Here is an 18,033-nt window from a genome sequence, read left to right as displayed (position 1 = left end):
AGGATAGGGATGGGCTGGGTGTACAGATCTCCGTAGCGGAGATTAAGGCAGCCATTGAAACGCTAGCGGCTGTTAAGACTCCGGGTGATTACGGCTTGCCCTCTGAGTTCTATAGACTGGGCTGTGATGTCCTAGCCCCTAGATTGGCGGAGCTGTATGCCGAAGCCTATGAGACCAAACTGTTGCCGGCCACAACCAGAGAGGCCATAGTGATCCTATTACCCAAGACTATGCAGGTTGACAGACGGGTTACTGACTTCAGGCCTCTGTCCATGCTCAACACTAACGGCAAGAGCTTTGCTAAGGATCTTGAAGTCAGACTGCTGCCCCACATGAGCACTCTCATTCTGGGGGACCAGTGCGGGTTCATTCCTACCCGCAACACCTCCAATAACTTCCATAGGTTATATTCCCTGCTCTATGATGATGCTCAACCCCCCCCCCCCCCCCACACACCCGTCAGAAATGATCGTGCCCGTGGATTTTGAAAAAGCCTTCGACACGGTGAGCTGGGAATTTTTGGATGCCACTATGGAGCGGCTGGGCTTGGGCGGGGCCTAGGGTGCCTGGGGTTAGGCTACTTTACACACAACCTACAGCCCGAGTTAGGACAGGACGAACAATCTCCTGTAGCTATGGTATACATAGAGGAACCCAGCAGGGATGCCCTATATCCCCCTTGCTATACGCCATTGCCATAGAACCCTTGGCAGCGAGACCCAGAGATAAGGCCCAAGAATGGGGCATATGTCGCCGGGGAAGTTTCCATATAGTCTCCTGTATGCAGATGATCTACTTATCTAGCTCCACAATGGACTAGAATCCCTCCTGGTTTCGACCGCTGGACACACTGCTTAGGGAACTGATATGGGATGGGGGAAGACAACGAGTGGCACTGACCACTCTGAGACTGCCCAGAGATTCCGGGGGACTCCGAGTCCCCGACTTTGAGTTTTATTTACTGGCGGCCAGTTACAACGGCTGGCGCTGTGGCTTAGCGGAGTGGGACTAACAGAGCTGACAGCAGAAGGGGGAGACCCCAGTGGTACTGGACTGGTGGCTGGGCTACTCTTGCCTGCTGCGCGCAGCATTAAGAGGGGAGTGTTGCAGATGACGCCTCTTGCCAACTGGCAGTCCTTAGAAGAACACACACGGAGGTGTCTTACGCGCCAGCCATTCCCCTAGTGGGAAAGCCTCGTAGCGATCTTCTCACTTGTTTTGCACAACGACAACTACGCTGCTGGACGGGCGCGGACCTGCACACGCTGGGCGCATTGTACAGTCAGGGATCGCTGATCCTGTCTGACGACCTTACGGAACAGGCAGGTCTGCCTCGCGAGCAGTTCCTGACATACAAGGCGATAATGGGATCTATCCATACCCTCTGGAAAGGGGTAAAGGGTGAACCTCCCACACACAAGGTCCTACAGACTATGCTTTCCATTGGGGGGGGGGTGGCGCTCGCATTTGGTCTCCTGGCTTTACAGGTCATTGCTGGGTATGGTACATAACCCGATGGCTGCTCTGCGGGTTAAGTGGGAGACGGACCTAGATAGACAGATCACTGTTGGAGAATGGGACAGGATTGTTGCGTTTGCCCCCCTGGTCTCCCGAAACACCAGACTAAAATATATACAATATAACTACACACATAGTACTTACTTAACCCCCACGACGGCTGACGCTCATCTGTGGGGGGGCTGGGGTGGGTTGCCCACAGTGCCGATTGTTGGACGTAGAATTTGTTCACATGACATGGGGATGTCCACAGTTGCAAGAACTTTGGAGGGGGGGGGGTCATCCATAAAATTAACCATACACTACATAGACGACTGGAGCCTACAATGGAAACATGCCTCCTGGGGTTATTCACTCGACCACGCCCCAAAAAAGCGGGCAACAGATTTGTGGATATGGCCCTGGTGTTGGCTAAGCGCTGAGTGTCAATGGCATGGAAAAAAGCTGAGGGTACCAGCCTACATGTTTGGACACAGGGTGTCACAAGGTGGGGTAGAGCGGAGGAGAGAGCCCTGAAGCAGGAGGAAGGCAAAGGGATGAGGCGTAGGCCACTGGCCCCACTGTGGTCAGAGGTGATGGGTAGCTGGGAGAACAGTGCCGCAGGACTGGACTCGGATCTTGAGAGTGACACCGGAAGCACTACAGTGAGTTTGTAGGAAGGGATGTAGAGAGTGTACCCTTGTAGTGGCTCCAGGACTCCCAGGGGAACGACACATGGGTGGGTGGCACCCCCCCCTGCACACTCAAACCATGTACAGACTCCGGGACAATACTTGAACGAAGATTTTCAAGATTTCCCTGTTTATTGTCGCCACACAGCTCGCTTCTACACATATGAGGACGGACCACGGGCAGATTGTTTGTTTCTCTTGGTTTTGTTATATTATTGGCTTCATTTCCGATTGACTCTCTTGATAAGCATTGCGGATTTTGAATCTGATGGGTAATCCCTAAAGAGAATGACCACGCACTGCTGAAGGCATTAGAAAATAGACTTAAGGGACGCGAACACTGCCACCCCCTCTCTCCCACTATACTAGAGTACTGTTAAAAACCACTGAACAACTGAGTGCTGCTGGCATATTAACAAAGGGGTGAGAACATCTGCGACTAAATGGACCTACTATGCTATGAGTTCAGTTTGCCTGTGAAGCGTACATGTGTCATTTGTACAAATGTCAAGAAATATGTCATACAGAGTATTACGCATTATGTTATACCTGCGTGAACTTCAATTGAAATGCCAATAAAATAAAAGTAAAAAAAAAAGAAAAAAAAATGTATGTCCCTGTGGAGGAAGATACACAGCAAATTCAAAAGCTGTTGAGATTTATGCTTTAAAAAAGGGTAGTAGACCATTAAATATATGGTTTTACTAAAATGAAGTGACGCATACTCTAAGAAGGATGTAGGAATAGCCATCTGAAAATAAACTATTATTTATGATTGACTTTCACCCTGAAATAGACCACCTGAATGAAAGTATGGGAGGAACTGATGTGTGCACTATCCAGTGCTAATGATAGGGGCCCACAATGGAGCAAGTTATATGATAGGTTACGTACACCCTATTTGCATAAACACACAGAAACAGGAAGTGTGACTGGGGTATATTTTGCGATGTCTCAGTCAAAAAAATCCACATTCGAGATTGCAGTGGACTGGTAGGCATACTGCAGATTCTTCTGGAAGGTGAAGTAAATGCCACCACAACACTAAGATTGGGAGCATAGGTACTTATTTCTTAGATTTGTATGTTATCTTTTCATGGGCTGCACTATACAAGTAACTAGGAAATAGTCTAAGATCCCACCTCTCCTAAGGGGCCCTTCCACCTTAAGATTAGGGTAAGCTTGCTCACTGTAGTAAGCATTTACACACAGTATATAAAAAGCTAATTTTTGCTACAGTTATTGACCAAAGAGTGAATAGAGAAGCATGTAATTTCAAACCGCATGATACCTTGCAAGAAATAACTCCCTTGGGACTAAATTCTTATGATACATGAATGTAAGTTGTGAATGAATAGTTAACGACTGAATATATGATCGAGGGAGACTCTCTTTTTCACACTGCATGTGATGTTCATTGGGGAGGTGGCTACTGAATACTAATGCATGCCAGAAAGGTTTGATGAACCATGTGCTGGTGAACCAAACTGGAAAATCAAATGAAAACCTATAAAAAATAAAACAAAATACACAATTATAATTATGGGAAAGTGTTCTAGGTAATGTAACACTATCCGACCGTCTTTCAGTATACACAGGGTAACTGCTTTTATAGGCGCTTGCAAGCACTTAACACATGATCTGCACGCAACACAACCAAATGGAGTTGTTTCAAATGGCTGTTGGGTGTGTATAAGTATAAAGTATATGTGCACAGTGTTTCTATTGCTCTTTTATTTTATTTTTACAGGCCATCAAAGTAAAGATATAGAACACATACAGTGTATGGTTGAAAGTTAAGGTACACTAACCTTATCACACATAATGGTAGGTCACTTCAGACAACATTCACTACCATAGTACATTAGGTTACAATTAGGTCCTGAAGAAGTGCTGTTGATCCATTTTAGGACAGATAAGGCGTGAAACAGGTTGCCCAAATAGAGGAATACACTCCGAGGATCCATTGATTATAAAACTTTTATCACAAATAAAATAGGTTTAGAGGGGACCTCTAGTTCATTTTAAACTGCCGTTTTAGACCAGCGTGCACAACTCTTCTCGAATCATTTCCCAGAGGACTTGTTGGCCATAAGCTCTTGTCCAACAGGAGATACAAAAAAGATCTCTAGCAAAGTCTCCCTCTGTAGAGCCCACTGGGCATTGCATCACCAGCCCAATGAGGATCACAGCCCAATGATCAAGCATGCTACCATTACCATTGATGGGTAAAGTCTTGTGCTTCTAAAAGGAGCAGCTTTTTGACTATTTGCTGGGTCCAGACCCTCACAGTTGGTACTGGAACACTTTTTCTGGACTGAACTTCACACTTTTGTAGATAAATATAAATGTAATTAGGAAGGACTTGAGATGAACCAAAAAGTTTCCCTGACTCCCATTGTACTTGTTATGGTGTATATTTTTCCCACCATTTTAATCTATGTTATCCCTGTGTATTTTCATTTGACTCTAAAATATTGCCAAACATGGTACGAGTCTTCCCTCCAAGTCCCCTGCTTCTCCCGTTCTACCAGGAGAAAATTCAGATGATAATAACAAGAAAGACGCTTGTGTTTCTTTCTAAGGAGCACAGACAAAGAAAGTTATTTTCTCGCCAAACCATCGTTTTCACACCCACAGTCACCACTTGCTAATTACATACTCTGATCTTATATCCTGTCCATCAGCTTAACATCCTTTCTGATTTTCTTCACGATACTTCTTGTTTTACTGTTTTTGTGGTAGGTGTTACCATTTACCTGCCACATGGTGGTGTTCCATGTCTCCCTCTCTGCACATCCCAACCATACAATACTTTCTGCCAGTTCTGAAGACATTGCAACCTTTCAAAGAAACAGGCTTTATGAACATATGATTTTGTCTTAACTGCCACACACAGATATTTAAATATCTACCCTGGTGACTTATTTTATAAAACACAGACCAAGGCAGGCATAAAACTCAACCTTGAGTAGGTAAAAATGTCTCAGAAGAAAAATCACAGGAGCTAGACTTATTTACAAGTTACTTTTTTCAAATTAAGCACAGGCAGACCAGTACCTAAATTGGAACAGAGTCTTCATAACCACTTCATCAACAGTATAAAGACACCATGCAGGGAATGGTTCCTAGTATAGACATCTATTGCAGCCAATCAATCAAAGACAATAATTTGTCATACAGCCCAGCACTGTATGGACAATGCTTGGAAAAGAATGTAAATTGTAGTGTTTGTGTATCTGGAGCCAGTGGAGATCCCCGAGGTGTGGTTTGATGAATGTCCTTTGCAAGAGGTTGAGAGTGAGTCTGGCTGCATTCTTCTGGTGAGCTGCTTACCATTCTGGCATAGAGGATGTTCCCATAGTCCAGCTTTCTTGTGATGAGGACACAACTGACTGCCTACAGGTGCTAGGGAGCCATTTGAAACTTTTCCTAAGCATTTTCAGGGTGGGGAAACAGGATGCTGTGACAGCGTTGATTTGCACAATCACATACAGTATGTTACATATGATCTAGTTCCAGGCGTGGGAACTAGGCGTGGGTTCAAAGTCAGCCAGCCACCAAGTAGATCCCATGGTAAGGTGTTCTTGCTAAACATCACTATTTATGTCTTGTGTGTGCGGAGCTTGAGAAAGCCGGATATTGTCCACTCGCCAACTGCAGTCATGCACTTCGTAAAATTGTTCCTTGTGTTGGAGGTATTGTTCGAGAAGGAGAGTATGAGTTTTATGTAGTCGGCGCAGGAGAGGATGTTCATGTTGTGTGCATAAATGACACTGGGCAGCATAAATGATACTGGGCAGAAGGGTCATGTACGCACTGAAGTCAGATAGAGATGGCCCCAGAGGCACTCCATTAATGAGCTTGCTAGCTACCAAGCAGTACAGAGCCAGGTTGACAGTTTGTGTTATATCTGCCAAGAACAAGCAGATACACTGGAGAGCAGGTCCTTGGATGCCAGTCTCATGGAGGGGTCAGATGAGAATGAGGTGAGATACCATGTCAAATGCTCCAGAAAGATGAGCTGCCATGTCTCCTCTGTCCAGGATCATGCAGAGGTCTGTGGCCACAATGAGTGTGGTTTCTGTGCTAAGGTTGGACCTTAATAAGGCCTGTGTGGCATCAAGGACTTTGTGATTGCTGCAGTAGTTGGTGAGCAGTCAGTTGATGATTTTCTCTAAAACTTTGGCCTTGTAAATAGGAGGTCTGTAGTTGGCACGTGTGGATGGGTCTGCTAAGATTATTGTGAGCAGAATGATAATGGAATGTTTCTAAGCACCTATGAAGATAACAGAGGTGAAGAATATGTTGAGGATGGGTGTGAGATCCTCGCTGATGTGATGGAATCCTTTGGTAAAGGCGTGGTAGGTCAACTGTAAGATGCAGCCTCGGAGTGGATGGACTTCATGATATCGTCAGCCTCGTTTGTGGTGGCAGAGGGCCACGAGTCCAGGGACAGTTCTTCATATGAGACTGGAAGTCTGGTTGCGAGGGCAAATAGGTCGGTAACGTACTGGGTGAGGCTGAATTTCTTGAGGTTTTCCAGAAGGGTTGTTGAGTTATGATCATTGCGGTCTTCCAGGTGAAAGTTCAGATTTCTGAGAAGGGTGAAGGTGCAGGAGGGGATGAGGGGTGCAATGAAGCCCTGGTGAAGTTGGTATGGAGTTGAGGGGGTCTGTATACAAGGATTGCACATAGGGTGAAATTGGCTGTGATGTGTAGCTTGAATATTAAGCATTTAATGTAGCTACTGGAAGTGCCTGCATAGACGGTGCAGCTGATGGTGTCCTTGAAGATCCTGCGATTCAGCCTCCAGGCTTGTGCTGACTATCCTGCACAGAGATCTTGTATCATGCGGGGATGGCTGTGGGCTGCCCAGTGTAGAGGCCGATTCTGTGAAGAAAGGCAGGTCCAGAGCATGGTCTTGCAGTAGGTTCTATATCTCCGTTGGGTGATAGTGAGCAAGCAGGTGTTGAGGAGCATGCTTGAGAGTGTGCAGTGCTGTGTGAGTGATGTATTGTGCGTGTGACTATGCGAGTGTGGTGCTCAATACTGTTGGTGCAGGAGTGGGAAGTGTAGTGTGTGAGACAGTGCATGAGAACTTGCAAGTGACACAGGTGAACACACACTCTGTGTTGTGTGGTGCAGTGCAGCAGCAGCAGCAGCAGCAGCACAGTAAGCAGCGGCCAGGGTTAAGTGCATGGAGGAACGAAGCAGGATAGCAGTGAGTGGTGGGAGGACTAAGGTTCCTGGTGGAGGCTACGGTCCAGACACAGACAGGTGTGCCTTTGGGACATAAAATGAGCATCCACTGCACACACCTATGCTGTGGCTGCCATTAGGTAGGTTCTGGAGGGGAGGTGGGAGGTGGGAGGGCGCGGGAAGTGAAAGAGTGAAAAACTAAACAGGAGGACGTGAGCAGGGAGGAGGGTAGGGAGCATGGGGCTGGTAGGGGAGAAGAAAGAGCAGGAAGCAGCCCCAGATGCGTGAGAGCACACAAGGATCAGAGCAAGGGTAAATGAGAAAGGTGCACAAGAGCAAAGACGCAAAAGTACTAAAGTGACAAGCTGAGAGACAAAGGGGGCAAATGAGCAGAGCAGAAAACTAGCAAAAAAGGCAGAAAGGCACAAAGTAAAACAATAAGCAAATAAACAGCCAAAACCAGAGGCAAAAGATTGGAAATAAGGCTAGGACAAAAAGAAAAGCAAACAGATGAACTACACATCGAGACTAAGAGATGTTTCTGTATATCACTGACCCATTTCCTCCCTCTTTCATTTATGTCATTATTTGCTCAAAATGTGCATGCTAAAAATAATAATGCCTAGGCAGCCAAAGGACATTGCTAAAAATTAACAAACAGAATAAAATCCTGATAAAGTTAGCTGTATCCGGAACTAAATGAGGTAGATTTCAACATCTTTCCTTATGAGAGTTATCTCACTGTAACAATGACTAGTATTGAACTTATTCTATCTCTAGGTCAATCTTTCCCTAAGTCTTTTTATCCTCTTATTTCTCCGTCATAAAGTCTCTCCATTCCCCATCTTTCCTTCTGTCCCAATGAGCATTTTGGGAATTAGGTCATACAAGTAAGTGTGTTCCTGGTCTCCCAGACTTTAACCAGATTATATCATCCCAAAAGTCCGATTTCTCTTCCTTAGTGCATTTCGTAATCCTTAATTTCAAGGGGAGGGTGGGGAGAGAAGAGAGAGAACGAGCGAAAGAGAGCGAGCGAAAGAGCGAGCGAAAGAGAGTGAGCGAAAGAGAGCGAGCGAAAGAGAGAAAGAGAAAAGCCTGAGAAAAGGACAAGATGAGCCAGAGAGACAAGGGGGGGTGGAGCTGTAAGGCGTAGCCAGCCGGGCCGAGAGACGGAGGCCCAAGTGAATTTATGAAGTGCATTTAAGTGGGCACATATATTAATGGAGATATTCCAGCTGAACAAGTTACTTATCTTCGGTAACAACTTATCTGGTAGAGACAATATCTAGTTGCAGATTCCTCACCTTTGAATTTTCCCCAGGCGTTGGACTGGATCCGGAGAATTTTGTGAGCAGTACCCCAACGTGCCATCAGGTGGAATGAATCGGCTCAGCATCAGTCGTCGGCATTATCCATGCCGGACATGACATCCCGAGGAGTCCCTGTCCCTAGAAATCAGTTAGCAGAGCAGGGACGATGGGTGGGTTGGCAAGGAATCTTCAACTAGATATTGTCTTTACTAAATAAAGCATTATCGAATAGAGACCTCTAGTTGCAGATTCCTTACCTTTGAATAGATTTCCAGGCAATACCATCCCCAGAGGTGGGTCTGCAAACCAAAACCATACTAAAAAGTCCTGAAGCACCGAACGGGCAAAGTACCTGTCCCTACGGACACGACTGTCCAGGCTGTAGTGTTTGGTAAACATGTATAGAGATGACCACACTGCCTCCTCACAGATATCAAGGACTGGAATGCTGTGCACAAACGCAGTGGTTGGAACTGTAACTCAAATAGAATGAGCATGCAAACCCTCAGGGGGTTGCTTTCTGGCCAGTGTCGCAGATCTTAATCCAGAGAGTGATCCATCTAGAGATGGTCTGCTTCTACCCTTTCGTCTTTCTTTCTGGGGCCAGGTGGTAGATCCTCTCCTGTTCTTCAGAAGGATGTGGGGCAGTGTAGAAAGTAGACAAGGTGAAGGATTGGTCTACATGAAAGGGCATAACCACTTTTGGCAAAAAAGAAGACCTAGTGCGAAGCACCACTTTGTCAGGATAGATGGAAACGTAGGGCTGGTTAGACGACAATGCTTGCAGGTCACTCACCCTGCAGTAAGATGTAATGGCCACAAGGACTTTGAGGAACATATGTACAACAGGGGTCTTAAACAAGGAAGGTTGTTCAGGCAACCTCAAAAAAGCACAAATGGCAGACAAATAACCTTTAAGAGTGCCCGCAGCAGTGCCCTGATGGGACAGGGAAAGGATAAACAAGAGAACATCTGAGAGAGGACAGAAAGTGGGTCAGTCTTGTCTATGCACCATGCCACAAATTTCTTCCAACAACAAGTGCATACCGTTTTGGTGGAGGGATGCCTGGCTGCCAAGAGTACATTACAGACTTTAGAAGGAAGGTCAAAAGCTGTCAACTGTCGCTGCTCAATCGCGACACAAGAAGACAGAGAGTGGACAGGTTCAGGTGCCAAACCCTTCCCTGCTGCTGTGACAGAAGAGCCTCCTGAAGTGGCAGTCAATGGACATGCTCAGCTGCTCAGGATACCAGAATTTCTGTGCCCAGTCCACAGCCACAAGGATTACTTGGGCCCCGTCGTTCTCGATCTTCCTGGGAACTCTGGGCAGAAGTGGTATGGGCGGAAAGGCATACAGGAGGCCCAAGTTCTACTTGAGACGAAAAGCGTCTTCGAACGGTTGCCATATTGGAAACTCCAACGTGCAAAACTGCTGACATTGAGCATTCTCTGTGGAGGTGAGCAGATCTAACCAAGGCTCTCCCCACTGCTGAAAGAGACCATGCGCCACCTGCAGATGGACATGCCATTTGTGATCAAATATATATCCCCAGCTGAATTGGTCTGCTCTGGTGTTTAGAGAGCCTGCCAGATGCTGAACCATCAGGGATATGCCCTACTGCTCCAGCCACACTGGCAGGCGCAGAGCCTTCTGACAAAGGGTCCACAACCCCATCCTGCCCTGCTTGTTGCAGTACATCATGGTGGTGAACACTGCACCAACTAACCCTTGATAGAGGGAAGAAATGCCTTCAGTGCCAGCAGGATTGCACGGAGCTACAACAGGTTGATATAGTGTCCGGATTCCGTCGAAGACCAGATGCTTCAGATCTTCATGTCTCCCAGATTGCTGCCACATCCCGAGTGGTGCATCCGTCACTAGTGTCAGATCTGACAGTTGGGGAAAGGAAGAGGGATCTGTCTCTGACCCAATTGCAGCTTGTTAACCACCACTGCATTCCTTGGGCAGTTCCCTCCGAGATCTGGACCTTGTCAGAGATGCTGATGCTCCGCCCACTGGAACTTCAAGTCCCGCTGCAGAGCCCCAATTCGCCATCTGGCATGTATCACCAGCGGGATGCAAGAAGTCATGAGGCCCAGCAGCCTCAGAGTCCTTCTCACCGGAATCTAGGATAGAGGCTGAAACATGGCCTGACAATCCTGGACTCGCCGCTCAGAGGATAAGCCCAAAACTGCACTGTGTCCAGAACAGCTCTGATGAAAGGGAGTTTCTAAGAGGGAGTGAGGTGTGACCTTGGCCTACTGATCCACCAAATGCAGAAGGTCTGCTGTAGTCTGGAAGCAGAGAACGACAGCCTAGGGTGGGCCCACCTTCAACAGCCAGTTTTCAAGATAGAGGAGGACTGAAACCCCCTGATCTGCGACTACCATCATCACCTTGATGAACACCCGAGGGGCGCTTGCAAGGCCAAAAGGGAGAACGATGAACTGAAAGTGCTCATGGCCAACCATGAACCACAAGGAAAGTCTGTGGGAAAGCACGATGGGCTATAGAAATAAGTGTCCTGCAAGTTCAGTCTCCTGGGTCCAAGGCAGATAGAACCTGAGCCTGAGTGAGCATCCAGAACTTCTCCTTTGTAAGTAAGAGATTGAAGGACTGCATGTCTAGGACAGGGTGGAGGCCCTTGTCCTTTTTGGGTACCATAAAGTAGCTGGAATAGCAACGGTGACCTACCTTGGCCAAGAGAGCCATAACTTCCCAGCGGAGCAGGGAAAATTGATCCTGCCTCATCCGATTGTAGGGTGGGGGCTTGGATGGAGACGTAGTCTGGAAGGGGAGGGAGTAGCCTCTTCGGACTATCTGCAAAACCCACCTGTCTAACGTGATAGCTTGCCAGCGTAGCAGGTGATGCCATGTCCTGCCTCCAACTGGCCATAGGTAAGGGACAGTCAGACTAGGAAGATTAAGAGGCTGCTGCAGATGATTGGAAAGGTGTGGGCAGGACTGTCCAGACCGCTGGCTAGCTGATACACGAGAACAGTGGATCCCACATCCTTGAACACCCAAAGGCTGGGCAGCATGTGCGGCATGGTAGCTGGCCGAGAATGGACACTATTGGAGATCCCTTCCAAAGCCACGGAAGGGGTAAAAAGAAGACTGGGAAGAGTGGGATGGAGGGGGAGGTTGCATGAGGCCCAAAGACCAGGCCATAGCTCGAGAATCCTTGAAGTTCTTGAGCGCCGAGTCTGTCTTGTCTCCAAAAAGACAGATGCCATCAAAGGGCATGCCCATCAAGGAAGCTTGAACATTCCCTGAAAAGCCAGACATCCTCAACTAGGCATGGTGCCTCAAGGCCACTGTCGAGGAAGCTGCTCTGCCTAGCGGTTAGGTCGTGTCCAGTCCGCAATGGACTGTGATCTTCACTGCATCTCTTCGATTGGCAACAGCCTGAGAGTACAGCCCAGGCCTCCTCCGGGATCTGTGGCAGCACTTGCACAACCGTACCCCACAGAGTGTGGGAGTAACAGCCCAAAAGGCATGCAGTGTTTATGGACTTCAATGGAAGAGAGGTGAAAGAAAACAACTGAACGCACCCTGGGAGGTAGAGGTTTGGATAACCAAGGTCTCTGGGGTCAGAAAACCTAGGTTCCCTGGAGCAGGTCAATGGCGCTGTACAACATTCCTGCTCACAGGAGCCCCTGTGCTGGGTTTGAACAAGGTACCAAGTAGGTCATACGCGAGGGACTCATTAAAAGGGAGCATGGTTTCTGAGGTGGAAGCTCTTGGTTGTAGCACCTCTGTCAGAAGGTTAGTCCTGTTGGCGACCAAAGGTAACTTAAGGTCCAGGAACTCACCTGCCCTCCTCACCACCATAGAGTAGGAAGCTCCCTCCTCCATAGCCACAGTAAAGGGAGAAAGAATGCCAGTAGCTGGAGAAGTATCCAGTCCGCTGGCTTCCCCCAAGTCTGTATGCCAGTCCAGAGGTTGTTCTTCCTGGAGCTGGTATTCTAAAGGGTCCCGCGACCCCCCTCCCGTTTATTACCGTAACAAGGCCCAGATGAACGGTGCTCAGGATCTGACCGACGAGGCATGGCTTCGGCCAGCTTTGAAACCAGCATCATACAACGCCCACTGTATCCCAGCTTCATGTCAGGGATACAATGGGGATGGCGCCACCCATGGGCGCAGAGAGTGCTGGCTTTGGGACTGGCGTCAGGGAAGGTTGGAGTGGTACGACAGATGTCGGTCCAGATCCAGGACTGAATCCTTGGGTGTCCCTCAGCACACAGGCCGAAGCCGCTAGCACAGAACCTGAAGGGGCCCAAAAATGAGGCGCATGGCCTCATAAAGCTCTTTGAGTTGGGTAGGGGGTCGCTCCGGCCAAGGCGCAGGCTCTGCAGAGCAAGGTCTAGAACACCAATGCTCCCTCGTTTTGTCAGCTGACAAACGATAAGTTAAAGAGCACTTCAACTATTTAGATTTCTTCTTCTTGTGCCTCGACTTACCTGATCACCCCAAGGACTAGTAGTGGGCGACAACAATGGAGGACTCCACGACTTATCCCAGAACCTTCCTCTCAGAGATCTCAACTTGCACTGTGTTGAGCGTCGAGCCGCCATGAGCTTCAGGGACCTCTCCCTCAAAGCCTTCGGATACATGGCCCGACACTCGGGGAATGACTTCAGTTCATGGTAGCACTCCAGGCACCAAAGACACACTAGGTGCGGACCCATCACACAAATCGCCCGATGACAAGAACCGCAAGGCTTAAACCCGGTCTTCCTCAATGACATCCGACGCACCAGGAGTTGAAAACTCAAAAACAACCTTCAACAAAAAGTCAAAAAAAGAATTTAAAAAAAATTTGATTTACTAATGGAGATTATCTCCCCCTCCCTCCTTGTGCGGCTGAGATATCTGCAATGGTAGATCGTTTTGCACCCACCAGGAATCCTTTTGTGAATTCCGGTCACGCGTAACTAAAGGTATTTTCGGGTGTAAATTTAAGTCTATAGCTGAAAATATCTTTGCGAATCAAGACCTGAAAAAATAATGTATTCCAGTTGCTGTGACTTTGCCTTAGTGCATAAGAGTACGTCTCTTTTCCTGGGTGTGTGTCCAGCACCCTCTACCAGTGTGAAAATCTTGTTTCTGAATACACTCTTATCTTGTTCCTGAACTTACTCTCCTTTATTTCTTACATGGTCTCTATGGGTCAGGGAGCTAGAAAGCGAATCGGTTTCGGTCTTATCATTTGTGCCAGGTTTGGACTGTCCATTAAGAGTGTCTGCTTGTCACTCTACATGTTCCTATGTTGTTACAGCTGTCCCAGGTTGTCCTATATATGTGTCCCAGTGTACCTGTGTTCCAAGTTTTGGTGTGCATTTGAACCTTCTCTCATTGTATGTGCATTCCCAGTCCCTGATGTAGGTATCGACTTTAATGGGTTTTACGGCATTCTTGCTCATTTTAGCCCCGGTAACATGTATGGCTACGTGTCTCATCATTAGTTATTCACTGTAGCACGGAAGTGTGTTTTTTGGCACAGATACCTCACTTCCATTCTGCACATAGCGTAATTAACACAAAATTACAGCCCATATACCAGCGCAGGTCCATTACCATTTCAATTCACTAATAACCGAAGAAACAAAAGAAATCCTAGAAGAGAAACAATGAGACATAAATGCTATACATTTGATGATGTCTGGAGTGAGTTGGAGATTTGTCAGTTTGAAGGGCAGTCACAAACTAAAATATGTAATAGTGTACAGTGCATCTCAGCAGGATGCCCTCAGTCAAGAACATTTTTTTTTTTTAAGAACAGTTATCTAGTGAATTAGGTCACTAAAGGTTTTACAACTCAAGCATACATCAACTAAAAGCGCATTTCAGAACCCCTTCTATTGGCGATTGTTGATGATGTAAAACTGGATAACAGGGTAACACTTTTACTTTTCACAGGAAGCCCTTTTAAAATAAGTAGCAATATGTGAAAAATGACACCACAATAGCTTTGTCTAAAAGAGGGTTACAAATCAGAGATTTCATCATAAACTTTGTAATCCAAATCTTTGAGAAAAAAGGACACACTTCAATCAACCCATCTCTTTATTTGCCTTGGGCCTAGTTCCTCCTTTTTGGGTTCAGCTAGAAATCTTCAACACACCACTCAAACACAACTCTAGTTCGATCTTGTGTCTCTGCTCTCAACTACGTCTGCTTTACCGCTCCTTCTCATGTTTTCTTTCACACTAACAATAGTTGCTATATTCAGGGTTTCTTTTTGCAGAGTCCCTATATCTTAGATTAGTAACTTTAAAATAATAAGGTGTATAAATACAGGTTTCTATTGCTGCAGTTAACTGCTTGCTCGCTGCTCATAGCTCTGCCCAACCGCTAATATAACTATCAGTTTAAACAGTTTTTGTCTTACTTGACACCACAATGTATTGCTACCACCTATTAACAATTCTTTCAATATACATAGACTGAGCTTTATCTCGATCCAAAGGACTATTGCCATCTGACTTCATTCTATTGGCTGTTTGGTGCATCACCACATCTTCTAGGATGTGCTTTCACCAGATCGCACGAGGGACTGTCTATTTTATATCCAAAAAGCACGCTCAATCACCATTCTGTTTGTCACGTTCAATTCCTTACATCCAATGTGCTTGCTACACCGGACGTAACACTTGTTTGAGACATTTCCAGCATTGTCAAGCTAGCCAATCGGGCAGACTTAAATTTGGTAAAGAACACTTGGTGGACGCAGCACATATAAACAGCATTTGCCAAAGCCTGCGTTTACATTAACAACACGCCTGTTGGCTTTGCCACAAATTATCTTGTGTGTACTACCTTTTTGTTCAAACTCTCTATATTTCTTTAAACTAATTACAATATTATACAACGCTTTGAGGAAACTGTTGTTGTAATGGTCCGAAACACTTAAGTACTGTGTCATTTTCTCCTTCCCCTCTGCATCCGTGTAATATCCTTTGAAGTTTGTTTTTCGCTTAAGAAAATCTCAAAAATAAAAAATAAATCAATATGGGAAACAAACTTTTAAGAAATGGACTCTAGCTTTGTTACTACACAAAAATACAACATTCTGGAGGACACATGGGCGATAAATGTTTTAACCCACAAACTGTCAGCTCCTCCGGAGATATATGTTGCTTGATGGGTGTAAAATACCCCGTAGAACGTGTAAAGAAAATGATTAGTTAAACTTCGTATAAAGGAGAGAATGGCACCCCCTTTAATAGGTGGGAGAAGCAGAAGACATGTTCCCAGTTTTACCTGCTGTTACTTTGTTCAGAGCCACGAGGGAATTCAAGACCTTACTGAAGTTCTGTCCCTGGTAGAGATCATTTGCGTCAAAAGTCTGGGAACAAAAATAAAATAAAGGGTAAGTCAACATTCGCAATAACATTTGATCAGTTATAAGGGGTTATTCTGCGTCAAGCATCGTCTTTTTACCACACGTTTTTAAAAACAGGGAACCTCCCCTCGCCCTCCCCCTCCCAATCGGTGTATAGGTACCATTTGCATAGCGTGAACCTAGCTAAAAGGAAGCGAAGCGCGACAGTGTGGAGATTTCTAAATATCACACTAATAGTGTGTACATGTGCATATAATAAAAACGTAAGCACATTTTAAATAAACTAATAGTTTAAGCTAAATGCAAAATGTTTTTTTCTCTCAACGCAATACCATCCTCCACAAATCCATGCGTGCAAAAAAAAAAAAAAAATACAGGATGTTCCTTTCCAGGGAGTTTCCTGTTCCTGTGGAACAGATGACTGCTGTGAAGTCAGGGTGTATACGATTGGTGATCAAGGATAGCTTTGACAAGAAGAAAGTAAAGTAATATATTAAAAAAAAGCAAACACGCTAAAGGGGCAGGGTAAGAATGGTCAATGTGGTCCACGATATCCAGAAGCAATGAACAAACTGTAAGAAAGGTTTCGCTTGATTCCAAAATACTTTTGTGAAGCCACAGAACATGCACCTTTACGTGAAATCGCTAAATAAAATCCTAATTTGCCTAGGCGTGTGTATAACCCAGTAAAGAACGTATTAATGATTGATTCCAAGTATTTCAATGGCACGTCTCAATGTTAAAACGCAAAAAGCATGTTTCAGTTCTGCACACTCTTGGACCTTTTGATGTAAAGTAAGTCACCCAAGCACATAAGCAGCACCCCAGGTATGCTTGGCTATTTTTAATACCTATTTCAAATAGGGAGATTTCGGGTTTTAAAGTGCTAGGGTTGGTGCCACCCTTTCCACTTTTTTATTTTTGACTAAGCTATTTATAGGAGGAGCATCTGACTGGAAATGGGAGGCTTTTAAATCACAGATATTAGAAGAATGCGAAGAATGTATACAAATAATTTTAAAAATGAGAAAGGACAAATGTCTGCCTAAGTAAGAGGGAGAGCCAAACAATTAAGGTTGGAGGCGTAATGAATCAGCAGTGTGGGGGAAGCAGTGCAAATAGAAGTTTGTTTTCACAAGGATGTTTCGCTGGACTCCACAACCACAAAATACGCTGAAGATTAATAATCTGCTTAATGAAGACACCGATCTCTTGTCAACTTCCTTCTTTCTCACCCCACTCACAGAGTCAATTTGTAGGGAAGCTGCATGCAAGAGGTGTGTGAATACCTTCAAAGTTTAGAATTGTCTGGTTCTTCATATATGGAGGAAGATGGCTCTGTATATACTATCTCAAAGGGAGAGATAGTGTGCACAGAGTCCAAGGGTTCCCCTTAGAGGTTGATAGTGGCAAAATTAGATAATACTAATGCTCTATTTTGTAATACTGTGGTCGAGCAGTAGGCTTATCAGAGTGTAGTGTTGAGCATTTGTTGTACACACACAGGCAATAAATGAGAACACACTCTCAAATAATTAACTCAGGGCCAATACGTTTTTATATAGAAAAATATATTTTCTTAATTTATTTTTAGAACCACAAGATTCAAATTTTAGGTAAGTACATCAATTGTAAAGTACTTCACACAGGTAAGCATATAACTTTGATTTAAAACAGTAGTACACACAGTTTTAGTAAAAATGGCAAATAGCTATTTTTGAAGTAGACAGTGCAGAAATCAACAGTTCCTGGGGGAGGCAAGTATTGGTTTGTTTCTCAGGTAAGTAAAGCACTTACAAAGTCAGTCTCCTGGGCATAGGCAGCCCACCGTTGTGGGTTCAAGGCAACCCCAAAGCCACAGCACCAGCAACACAGGGCCGGTCAGGTGCAGAGGTCAAAGGAGGGCCCAAACAACGTAGGCTTCTATGGAGAACAGGGGTGCTCCGGTTCCAGTATGCTAGCAGGTAAGTAACTGCGTCC

At 45.7% G+C, this 18,033-nt stretch overlaps 1 protein-coding gene across 4 annotated transcripts in view; it reads right to left on the bottom strand.

Annotated features, from left to right (window-relative positions):
- ARHGEF7 (Rho guanine nucleotide exchange factor 7) overlaps positions 1–18,033 on the bottom strand; it is an 832,785-nt gene that overhangs the window by 628,468 nt on the left and 186,284 nt on the right. For all 4 annotated transcript variants that reach the window (XM_069205130.1, XM_069205127.1, XM_069205128.1 and 1 more), the window contains one exon: positions 15,972–16,056. In XM_069205130.1, the coding sequence (XP_069061231.1) occupies positions 15,972–16,056 (85 nt within the window). The remainder of the gene's footprint in view (positions 1–15,971; positions 16,057–18,033) is intronic.

The sequence above is a fragment of the Pleurodeles waltl genome, chromosome 8 (genome assembly GCF_031143425.1).
Source record: "Pleurodeles waltl isolate 20211129_DDA chromosome 8, aPleWal1.hap1.20221129, whole genome shotgun sequence".
Classification (NCBI taxonomy): domain Eukaryota; kingdom Metazoa; phylum Chordata; class Amphibia; order Caudata; family Salamandridae; genus Pleurodeles; species Pleurodeles waltl.
The sequence above is the reverse complement of the archived record's forward strand: the minus strand, read 5'-3'. Positions and strand labels throughout refer to the sequence as shown.